Source organism: Aethalodelphis obliquidens, unplaced genomic scaffold (genome assembly GCF_003676395.1).
Source record: "Aethalodelphis obliquidens isolate GAN/ISIS:26980383/991018 unplaced genomic scaffold, ASM367639v1 scaffold17, whole genome shotgun sequence".
NCBI classification, from domain to species: Eukaryota; Metazoa; Chordata; class Mammalia; order Artiodactyla; family Delphinidae; genus Aethalodelphis; species Aethalodelphis obliquidens.
The window spans coordinates 7525103-7536906 of NW_020837961.1; the positions used below are offsets into that span (position 1 = coordinate 7525103).

The window sequence follows — 11804 nt, forward strand, 5'->3', positions numbered from 1 at the left end:
AAACGTCCTAAAGTGCATCATTTTATAATATAACTCCTTGAAATTATAGCAATCTGCAATGTAAACAGTAAGGCAAAGAATACCAAGCTATATCTCTATTGCAGGATTATGTACTGTCTTTAAGTACGTGGATTCAACCAGGGCACTTTCAACATATAGCTCATGCTTTTGGATGATTATTTTTAAGAGCAAATTTAAAGGTATTCTTTTTCCCCTACTCCTGACTTCAACGATTTTCAACCGACAGAGAGCTGCTACTTCACTTCAACAATGGAAAATGCTGCTACAAATCCAATCTGACCAGACAGTTTCTCAAGAACCCATTTTGGAAACTGACAACTGATCAGGAAGGAGTTTTATCCTTGTTATTATTATTAAAGAAAACAAAATGGTACCCTTTGCTGTCCCGTTCATCCCGCAACATTATCTTCAAAAGGCAGAGCCTGCTGAAACACCTTCTCTTGGCAACCAGCGGCTGGTGGGCAGACACCTGTGCTCAACCTCACAGAGCAGAAACGTGGGCCAGGATGGGCAGGCGGAACCAGGACCCACTTTCCTCAGCGCAAACACAGAAAGTCAAAAAGTAACAACAAATCACAAGATAACACCGGCACACTGGAGAGATGAATGATCTGGTGTCTTCAATTCCCTGGTCCCTCCAAAATGTCTAATATAGACAGTTTTGTGACACCGTCTTTCAAAAAAATTAGAATCATCATTGGCTATACACCATTATTTTTTTTCTCTTTATACATGATCTTGAAAATAGTGTGATTTCGATTCTGTCTTAGGCTGAGCTCTCAGGGCTATACTTACCCTTCAGGAGATTTTTAGTGCAGGTTTACTTAAAAAAAAAAAGAAAAAAAAATTAAAACTCTGGTAAGTCCTCAGGAGGCTCATTCTCTCTCACGATCCTCTACACTTAAGCTAAGAATTAAGCAAGACCCTTTTGTTCGGCTAGAGCCAAAACAAAACCAAGCCCCAAATAGGCTGCTGGCCTCGCCCAGTGTTTGATGTTAAAATCTGAGGCTAATAAGAGCAGTCAACGTTCAGGAAAGGATTCTCCAGGCTCTTCACCGCTGCCTAATTTAAAAATCAGCACAAATATTAGCTACTTCTCTATCCCCTCTGTCCTCTGCAGATGGTCCAGCCCTAGTCAGGGATCACAGCCCTCTATCAGCTGAGGACGTCGTGAAGAAACACACGGTCAAATAGAGGACTGCACGGCCGTTCTGGGCAGACGCGGCTTCCATCCACCTGAGAGCTAAAGGGGAAGCGATTCACACGAGTGGGGAAAGGCGCAGCTCTGTGGAAAGGTCACGAGGATGGTCGAGGCAGCAAATAGGGCTCCAATGCAGGTTCCCACTTGACCGGGTCCAAAGAGAGCCCGTGCTCTCTTGGGCTGGGCCCATGCTCTCTTGGGCACCTGCACTGGATGTGCACAGCAAGTTCGCTCTACAGAGTGAAGTCCTGAGCTTGTTTTTGTCACAGTCCGACAGAGAACAGGCTGCTTCTCAGTTATCCAGAGAAGAACAGTGTGTATCCTCTGTAGATGAGTGTGTCTCAATGTAGTGATTCGTCGCTGCCAGTTGTCAGCGAAGCTTCCGCTACAGCGTCTGTGTGTGTCTGTGAGCGCTCGGGTGCACGGAGATCTCGACTTTCCCTTACACAACTCCTACATGGGGGCAGGTGCGCTCCTTCCATCTAGGCAGTTTCCAAGGCAGGCAGTGGAAACTGGAGACGATCCCAGGGGCCCAGAGGCAGAAGAGCTACTCTCTTTGTAGGTCCAGCTCCAAGGCTGCCTTCCAGTTTCTGCAGAGCTGCTATCTGCCAGGGGAGGTGGGGGGCACATTCACCCTGCACCCCCAGCCCCCTTGGCTCGGGTAGGGCTGCCTCCTCACACGGACTTGGAATCAGTGTCTCTCTTGCTGATGAGCACCTCCAGGAGCCTCAGTTTGGCCTTGATGTGCTTGTATTCGTTGTATTCTTCAGCCATAGAGGTGCGGTCTTCCTTCTGGACGTTTCTGACGGAAACAAAGGGAAAAGGGGCTGGTGATCATGTGCTGTCTCTTCCAGAGGGTACTGTTCCTCAGGTGAAGGACCATCACGTGGAAATGTGCAGCTGATCACCCCATAGAATCAGTGTTGCCAGGCATCACTTGGTATCAAGACTGGAGCTGGGTTTAGACAAGCAGTGAAAGACAGTGTCCCCAGAAGGCACCATGCAACTGAGCTTCAGAGTTAATCTGGCATCTTGAAGAATGATGGGAAAGACTAAGAAATGTAGAAACTTTCTCTCTGCTGCTGCTACGTATGAATTCATACTACAAGTCTCCGTACGCTGAAGTCCTCTACTTACACTTAATGCTTTCTCACTTCTATATACTTCACCTAATGAACCATTACATTTCTGATTAGTAATTGGTATACCCATAATCTACAGGGTTTAAAAAAATAGTTACTACTCCTACTTACTATAAAAATTAGTCTTGGAATTCAGCAACTGGATCACAGAATACTAATAAACCTTTATAGTCTACTGAGTCATTTTACATGTATACTTTTTATGTGCACAAGTATTATACTTGAGAGCTGATTATAGGGTGAGCACCACGCTAAGTACTCTGAATCCACGATCTAATACAACCCGCAGGAGAAACCTGACGAAATGCCGCCGTTACCCGCATCCTCAACTGGTACTGCCCTGCTTCTCATGTCACTTGGAAACGCACATGTCAGACATTCAAATACCAGGCTTCCTTTACTTCTTATTCAAGAGCAAAAATGGGAAATGGGATAGCCTGGGGCTCATTTAATTTTGCTCAATGAACTGATTTTATTCCTGCTTTGCCTGCTCAAGGAAAGGACCCTGGATGCTCCCAGGAGACGGCAGGGAAGGGGGCATCTGACCCTGGCCCCAGACGTGCCTTTGAGGGTCTTCACTTGCCTCACGGACGAAGTGATGGAACCAGATTCTGTGAAATCTGAAGTCCCTGACAGTTCTAAACTTGTATGATGATTACTGATTCCCATCAATTGTATTTTCTTAAAACTTGTGAAGGTTACATAATTATAGGATATCTGTGCATAATGAGACTATAAACAAATGGGAAAAAAAATGAGCAGACAAACCAAAAATATGTTTGGGAAGAAGACTGGAATGAAACACATCAAAACATTAATCCTTTGGTTTGTCTTTGGGTATTATTATCATTTTGGGTATTATTTCTTTTATCTATATTTTCTAAATATCCTACAGTTCATGGAGAAAGAAAAACAAATATTTAGGTATAAAAATTCATAAATCTTGGGCTTCCCTGGTGGCGCAGTGGTTGAGAGTCCGCCTGCCAATGCAGGGGACGCGGGTTCGTGCCCTGGTCCGGGAGGATCCCACGTGCCGCGGAGCAGCTGGGCCCATGAGCCATGGCCACTGAGCCTGCGCGTCCGGAGCCTGTGCTCCGCAACGGGAGAGGCCACAACAGTGAGAGGCCCGCGTACCGCAAAAAAAAACCCCATAAATCTTGAGAAAGTCATTATAGGACAGATCCAAATCAGAGATCCCCCAAATAAATTTATACAATAATTGAAATAAACTGAAATATAGTACATTTTTAATGCCTAAGTTAATCTTTATGGTACTTTTATTTCCCAATACTTTTGAGAAGTATAAAAGGAGACTTAAAGAGAAACTGTATTTACACCGTTTAAATAATTTAGATTAAAACATTTTAAAATGATAAAACTTAACTCCAACGTGAGAGATGGAGCTCTATTGCCTGCTCTAACCTGGTCTCATGCTGTGACTTGAGTCGGACATTCTGTGCGTGGTCACTTGCTAACAGGGGAGACTATCCCTCAGCATAGCGCTCTATGATGATGATTACAGTATGTCTTAAAACTCACTGACAGGGGCTTCCCTGGTGGCATAGTGGTTAAGAATCTGCCTGCCAATGCAGGGGACATGGCTTTGAGCCCTGGCCCGGGAAGATCCCACATGCCGCAGAGCAGCTAAGCCCGTGCGCCACAACTACTGAGCCTGCGCTCTAGAGCCTGCGAGCCACAACTACTGAAGCCCGTGCGCCTAGAGCCTGTGCTCCGCAACAAGAGAAGCCACCGCAATGAGAAGCCCTCACGCAGCAACGAAGAACCAACGCAGCCAAAAATAAATAAATAAAATTTATAAAAAAAATAAAAAGAATGTTAGGTGATAAAATGTATTTAAAAAAAAAAAAAACACCTCACTGGTGAAAGGCACTCTATCAGTCAGGAGGGCTTCTTGTTTCTTGTGTATCTCTCATTTGACTTGACAACTCTGCTTTTAAAATGAGCCTCCAAACCAGCAAGACCTAGAGTGCCCCTTTCCTTATTTCTCCTTCAAGTTTATTAAGATTAAAAAAACAAAAACAGAACCTAAACCAGTGCTGCCCACTAGAAACAGCTTTAAGCTGCTCATTTTCGATTAGGATTTGATACGACAGGTGAGTTTTGTAAATGTTAGCTGAATCTGTATCGGTCTTGGATATCATCCAAGGAGCACTTCTTCCTGAAGGGCCACACAAACCTCCCCATTTCCAGTAAGCCTCAAAGGGGCCCTGGGCACAAAACCAAGGGCCAGGTTACAGGAAAGCTGTAGGGTGGCTCCCACATGGGAGGCTTTGCACAGATGTGACACAGAAAAGAGAGGGCTGTGTGTGAGGTGGGGGAGGGGGAGGACAGCACACGCACTTACCTTCCATTCTGTCTGAAAAAATTGTCTTCAAAATCACGAAGTTTCTTTCGAACCCTTTTCTTTTCTTCTCTCATTTCCTGAAGGTGTTCCAAGAGTTCTGGTCTAAGAGGGGCAGAAGTATTTCAAGAAAATTGAGTTAAATCTGAATAGTTGTAAACGTAAGGAATGTGCAACTCGATAGGAGTTGTGGAGAAAGGGAAAAGCATATAAATGCAGGAACTGTGCGAGGAGCTGAGGGTCACCAGAAATGGATGTTTTCCATCCCCTGGAAGCCAAAGCACACGACGATAGATACGGCTTCTGGGGCTCCTGCGAGGCTCCTGCTACTTATGAATTCCTCAGGCTTGTGAACTCCCATGGCGCTTTGTCATATTTTGCTTAGAAAGAAAGAGATGCCATCTGTGCTCGGTATGTATTAAATGGCGAGCTGTGGCGCACAGAACCACACAATGCCATTACAGAGACCTTGCGATTGTTTAAGCGAGATCTCAGATGCTCCCTCAGATAACACGGGATGAAGCATATAGAACCACTGAGCCAGAAATTAAACAAACAAGCAAACCCTGTTTTATCCACACAGATGCACCCTAGGCAAGTCACTTACGTTTTGGCAGCCAATTTAAGTACAAAGGCTAAAATAATATTTCAGAAAATTATTTTCATCACAACATTCCAATACCACCACCAAAACAACATACATCGAAGCAGCATGGAGATTTGAAAGTCCGGTATCCTGGCTGCATTTTGATGGTATTTTATCATCCATCGGGGAAATAAAGCCGTCAGTGACATCTTCAAATTGGTCCAGAAAGCAACGTGCACTGAAATCGGTCTTCAGGGTGACGGTGAACTCTGGCTTTGTGCTGCTTTCGTCTTCTGAACCCTCCTCTTCTTCCTGGAGATACACAGCAACCCCAATAAAAATTGGGTCACTTTTTCGGGCCCTCTGTCATTACAGGTATCACTTCACGATCACTTAATTATCCAGACCCCATATAGTTTCTTCTATAAAGCTACAGTTAGCAACACACATGTACATGATAGATATATTATTGAATATCTATATGTACACAGTAAATAAGACAAACACTAAACACAGCTACTCAATAGGGAAAAAAGCTGTAAAAAAAATCAGTATACAGCACAATTAACAGTTGTCAAGGCCGAGGGTAGGAAGGAACAATGATCACAATTTATACCCTAAATCAAAAGAAGCAAATGAATTTAAACACTCTCAGCTCTGTGACAATACCTAAAAAAAAAATCCACCACCAGAAATCAGTGCTTTAAAGATTCTATTAGTTATGTGTCTCAGAATTCTTTTAAGCTGTGAAGATCTTTCAGAAATTCAACAATACGGCCTATTTAAAACTTGAGATTATGAAATATTTGTGGTTGCTTGGTGCACAAAATTTTAGGAAGCTTTTGAGAAGATCAAAACGTTTATCTTTGCATGATCAGAATCATAAAACTTATGTTTTTTCAAAGAGGTTCCAAGGACCACATGCTGTATTTTTCAGCATTCAAGATTCTAAGAAAAGTGTGATATTCTCTGTCTTGATAAAAATGCAATTAGAAAAATGAGGTCAACTTAGTTTTCTGAGAGAATGTCTTAGTGCCAATTTAAAGCTATGTGATTCTAAGAAATGATATCAGAGTCTGAAAGAAAGATTTAAAAAAAAGTAATTTACTGCCAACATGTACAGTCAGACCAGAAAAGAATATCCTAATATCTTGAGAAATTAAAAAATTGGTTAGGCGTTCAGCTACATGAACAAGAGCATTATAACATCAGTTGTTAGTTCAACCAAGTGGCTTCAGGGCCACTGCAGCCAATGGCTCTCAGGAGGCAGGAGGAACCCCTGCTCACAGGTGAAGTACAGGATTCAAACTGTCTGTGGTGGATTTTCTTACCATAAAGTGTGGTATGTTTATAATGGTGCCTCTGAAGAGAAATAATGTGAATAAAGAAACAAATAGGCAAAACAAAAGGACTAGTACATAACTACAATGAAACTACTGTTACAAAGGCATGAAGGTAAAGTTGGCAAAAAACTAGGTGACCTTTCCAGATTCTTTTTGCTGGGACTTCAGATCTTCAATCTCTTTTCTTGATCCATGGAAGTAAAAGCTTCATTATTAATTTTTAAAAAATTAAAACCACTTTTAAATTCACAGAGGAAAAGTGGCTTTTAAATCAGTAGTTTAAAAGTTTCTCTTTTTTTATGAGATGAAGTGGCAAGTCCCATCTACATCATTTACGTAAGAATTGAGATAATGCGTGTTGAGTACCTGAGCAGGTACACCGGGCACACAGGCAGAGCTACTCAGCCTCTGCCCACCTCCCCTTCCTGGATGAGGAGACCAGGTGGGACCACCTGACTATAAACTCCATGGAAGAGGGATGGATTTGGGCCTCTCTGTTCACTGCTGTTCCCGGAGCTCAGCCAATGCCTGCCTATATTAGGTGTTCAATAAATATCTTAGTCCAGTAATTCAGCTTTAAAAGAGAAATACAAATGACTCTTAAGAGGTTATTAAAGCCCGAGATAGAAAGCAATGAAGTTAGGGGTCTAAGCCTTAACAATTATATCCCAAGGTCCTGAGAGAACTTCAGAACGGGAAACTGTGTCTTGCACATCCTGAGAACTCAGTGTTTTTGAAGACGAAGCTACACAAAGCTATTCTCAGTAAGCTGTGAAAAACATAGGGAAAAAGAAACAGCAAAACAGATCTTCAAATTGTAAGACCATCAGGTTGTTGTGGATACTGAGTGGCTTCTAGAAGGAACCGGTGTCCAGATAACATATGAGCAACTGAAAAGGAATCATGGATCAACGGTGACCAGCACTGGCTTCTTGCACACAAATCAGAAGAACTAACCATTTTCTTCTTTTGTGAGAGGATTGGCATAATATCTGGATTTCAATAAGGAATGAGGCAGGCTGATTTGTGCGAACATTCATGCAGAGTGCGGCTGCAGTGCTGAGGTGAATCCGCAGGTGGCCTCTAGCAGGCTCTCTACCTGACCCATCCTTACTCAATATCTAGCAGTCACTTGGATATTCACACAATGCGCAGATGACACAGTGGGGAGGGCTATCTGGGTGTGCTGGAATGTAAAGGCTAGATGTAATCTGTTTCATAAGGCTAGCACAGAAGTATGAAAAGTAACAAGCGGGAAAAATTCAAGGTCCTATCATTAGATTAGAAAAAAAAAAGTGGACGCAGACACTAAGCAATTCTTGGAAAAGGAAGCTGGGGGCTGCATAGATCAACAGTGAGGCAGGGCGACAAGCCGTGGCTCTCAGCTGGGGGCAGGTCGGCCCCCTAGGGCACCTTTGGCAACGTCTGAAGGCATGTTTGGTCGTCACACTGGGGAGGGATGGTCGTACTGCACCACTCGCACCCCGTGGGTGGAGGCCAGTCCTCCACAGCAAAGAGTTACCTGGCCCAAATGTCTGCAGGGCTGAGGTGGACACATCCTGCCTTAGAAAGACTAAGAGGAACGTGCAGCACACTGACAGTCACGTAGGCACAGACTTCGAGAACTGAAGGGCCTCGGTCATCTAGAGCAAGGTCACGACTAGTCCTCGGTCCACTGTCGGGCTGGTTAAACCACATCTAGAATCACGTTCAGTTCTGGCTATCAGTTTTTTAGAGGGATATAGAGAGACTGGTGTAGCGCGCAGAGCCACTGCACTGCTGGACAGTCCGGAGCCCATATCACATGAGAAAAGAGTAAGAGGAACCTGGAGAAAAAATGTTCACAGGGTGTGGGTGGCAGTGGGCAGGGCAGGTGACTGTAAATACGCCAAGTGCTCTCAAGGAGAAAGCAGTATGCTCAGTCCATGCTGCTCCAGAGGCAAAACTAGGCCTGTAAGTAGAAAGTCATACAACCGTAACTGTGAATACTATAAGCTAATTATTTCATTAATTATATTTTATAGTTATTAAACTTATACATTCTAAAATTATATAATTACTATATTGTTTTAGATAATTTTTCAAATGATAAGCTACAAAACTAATAACATAAATTTTTAGCTCTTGTAGATGCTTAGCCCGTGTAACGAGCGACCTTACTCTCTTCATTGCTGTAGACATCTCAAGTTTGAGGGTGGAATAACTTCTTAGGGACGGTGTCTCTATTTTGTCAGAGAAGTTTTAGAGGAAACTCTTATGTTGGATCAGAGAACGGACTAGATGATCTGTAGGATTTGGGGGGCTGGAAGTTCTAGGGCTTCAGAACTTGAGCTGGCTCTCTTTCACACACAGCTGGTGTCTTCCCATAAGCATTAAAAATCGGGGATGGTTTTCAAAGAAACCATTTAGATACAATCTGCACACACACCAAATTCTAAATTCTAACCGAATTTCTGAGAATTAGTACAGTCCAAATGCATGCTGATAAAGCTGGCCAACTGGGACAAAATGAACTAAAAGACAACACCATTTGTGAGAGCAATGTAATAATTGCAAAATTATCTGAAATTCTGACCATCGTGAGGGCCAGTGGCCAAAACATAATTGTGAAAAAAATAAACTAAGCTAAAGGGTAAGATTTGGAGGAACACTTTTAAAAAGAGCATCCTTCCTGTGTCTTCCATTCGTTTCATGAGGCAATTATCAAGTGTCATATTTCGGATGTGTTTAAGAACACATTTTTATCTAGGAATAGTTTTAGCGCACGCTTCTAAGAGAAATATGCTAATTTTCATGCACACACTTGCCCAGATTTCTTCAATTATGGTGTTTTAATTCTTGTGTGAAATTACCAGCTAGATAAAATTTGTCTTCTTTCATCAACATCGAGTCTTATTGTAAGAAAGTAGCTCTAATTTTGAAGATACAATGTAGCATATTTGCCTACATTTCACATCTACAGCATGTTTACAAAACAAGTTCTGTTTAAACAATATGAATAGTGAGCACGATCACTGCCTAACACCTTAACGTGAGGTCTATGAAGTAGTTAAGACCCTTGGGAGGTAAGAAAAGGAAGAGAGTGAAGAGAAGAGACGGCTTTGTAGCTTCCGGTTCCTTACCTCAGTTACAGTGGAGGCAATCAGGCAAGAAAATGGAGCGGTTCTCAACTGGTGTCCCTCCGTGGGAACGAGGCCCCCATATTTTGAAATAATCGTTCCTAACTACAGTAAATAAACGACACCCCAGGCTTGGGGCTGCCACAGGAATATGACAAGTGAAACTCTCAACACTCACTTCCACGTGGGGCTTTACTCCCGCTTCTGACTTAGCTGCTAAATAACAATCATCAATTTTTTAAAAAGACTGACTTTGACTTTTCATTTCTAGAGCCCTGTACGAGGCAGTCAGTGTGTTCAGTTGTCCAGAAATAAAAATATGAAAGAGGCTGATCCTCGTCTAGGCCAGTTAGGTCCCTACAGATCTATGGGCACAGATGGTTCCTCCCATTTCAGCAGAAGTAGCCACCGAGGACAAGGATTATCTGTACAAAATCCATGATTACTCCTGGTGGAAAAAACCAGAGCGCACGTTCTAGTGACTGCTGGTCACAGCGCTACATTCACAGATCAAGAACAGATTATAAAATTAGCACCAAGGACTAACTGTGCCAGGGGGAAGGTGAGAGGAAAGGAGAGTGGATGAAACTGTACCCACATATCTGTCAAAGACAACTAAGATATTTGTCTATAAAATGATAATTTTTTGTGTGTGCTACGTACACTGCCTTCGTTAATTTTGGTTTCGCTTATAAACTTAGTAAATGAGATTTTTTTTTAAAGTTACCCAATGAGTTAATTTAACAAAATTTTGGAGTACAGAAAATCCATTCCTCAAATAGGGGGAAAGAAACAAAACAAAAAACATTTTGAAAACAAAACAAAAATCCCTGCAAGCGAAGTAAAAACCAACCAAACAACAACAAACAAAACAAAAAACAAAACACAACAGTGAGGGAGTGAAATGAAACTAAGGAGATCAGCCGGTCTATGACAAATAAAAGAGGACTGCTTAAAGTTGGTTAGAAGCAGCTACTGATTTTTTTTCTAAATTTATTTAGTTCTATGTTATTTATTTATTTTTAACATCTTTTCTGGAGTATAACTGCTTTATAATGGGGTGCTAGTTTCTGCTGTATAACAAGTGAATCCGCTATACATGTACCTATCTCCCCATATCTCTTCCCTCTTGCGTCTCCCTCCCTCCCTCCCTCCCTGTCCCACCCCTCTAGGGGGTCACAAAGCACCGAGCTGATCTCCCTGTGCTATGCGGCTGCTACTGATTTTTAGGGACGGCTGCAGGAAGCCATCGCCCAAGGGCCCGATCACAGCGGCTTTCCATCCACAGGAGGGAGGGAGGGAGAGAGGGAGAGAGGGAAGGAGGGAGAGGCACTGCTGCGGAGGTAGCAAGCGGTTAGCAGCTGGGGGTCTTCACCTTTATCTCCTTGAAGAAGGAAGCAGTTTCGCCCTCGATAATTGGCTGCAGCAAAGGGCTTCTCCGCTTGCTGGAAGGGGAACCCTGCGACAGGCGTTAATAGGCAGGTTACACGGAGAACTTCTTTCCCCATCCCCTTCTGACTCGCAAGTATTTACTTCTGCCTTTTAACTACAGACTCGAACCCCTCCCCGCCAAGAAGTCCCAGGAAAACCAGACACAACTGAAGCTCTTGTCCAAGTTGCTGCTTCCCTTCGGAGCTCTCCCCGACCCCCACCCACAGAGGCCACACGAAAGCAAGGACGGCACACGAGTATGTTAACCACACACGCAGAAAAAACCTGAGGGGCACCTGCCTCCCGCCTTTCCTCCTAGTCACCATAACTTCCAGAACAACTAACGATAACGTAAGCTCATCAGGTGACGCAAAGGTTATCAACAGAGGCTATACGGTCACCCCACTGAGGGACACTAAGGACCCCTGACTGGGGAATAAAAAGGACTTCTTAGATTTAATCCTTTTGTTGGTCAGAACAACTAACGATAACGTAAGCTCATCGGGTGATGCAAAGGTTATCAACAGAGGCTATACGGTCACCCCACTGAGAGACACTAAGGACCCCTGACTGGGGAATAAAAAGGACTTCTTAGATTT

General features: G+C 43.3%; 1 protein-coding gene across 2 annotated transcripts in view; it reads right to left on the reverse strand.

Moving 5' to 3' along the window:
• Positions 1 to 753: 753 nt before the first annotated feature.
• The window catches only part of FAM13A (family with sequence similarity 13 member A), a 331803-nt gene continuing 320752 nt past the window's right edge, over positions 754 to 11804 (reverse strand). The window contains exons 21-24 of one of the 2 annotated variants that reach the window (XM_027116910.1): positions 11150 to 11233; positions 5428 to 5624; positions 4730 to 4831; positions 754 to 2024 (exon numbers count right to left, since the gene is read on the reverse strand). In XM_027116910.1, the coding sequence (XP_026972711.1) occupies positions 1898 to 2024; positions 4730 to 4831; positions 5428 to 5624; positions 11150 to 11233 (510 nt within the window). In that variant the 3' untranslated portion in view covers positions 754 to 1897. The remainder of the gene's footprint in view (positions 2025 to 4729; positions 4832 to 5427; positions 5625 to 11149; positions 11234 to 11804) is intronic. The other variant, XM_027116911.1, reaches the window with a different exon arrangement.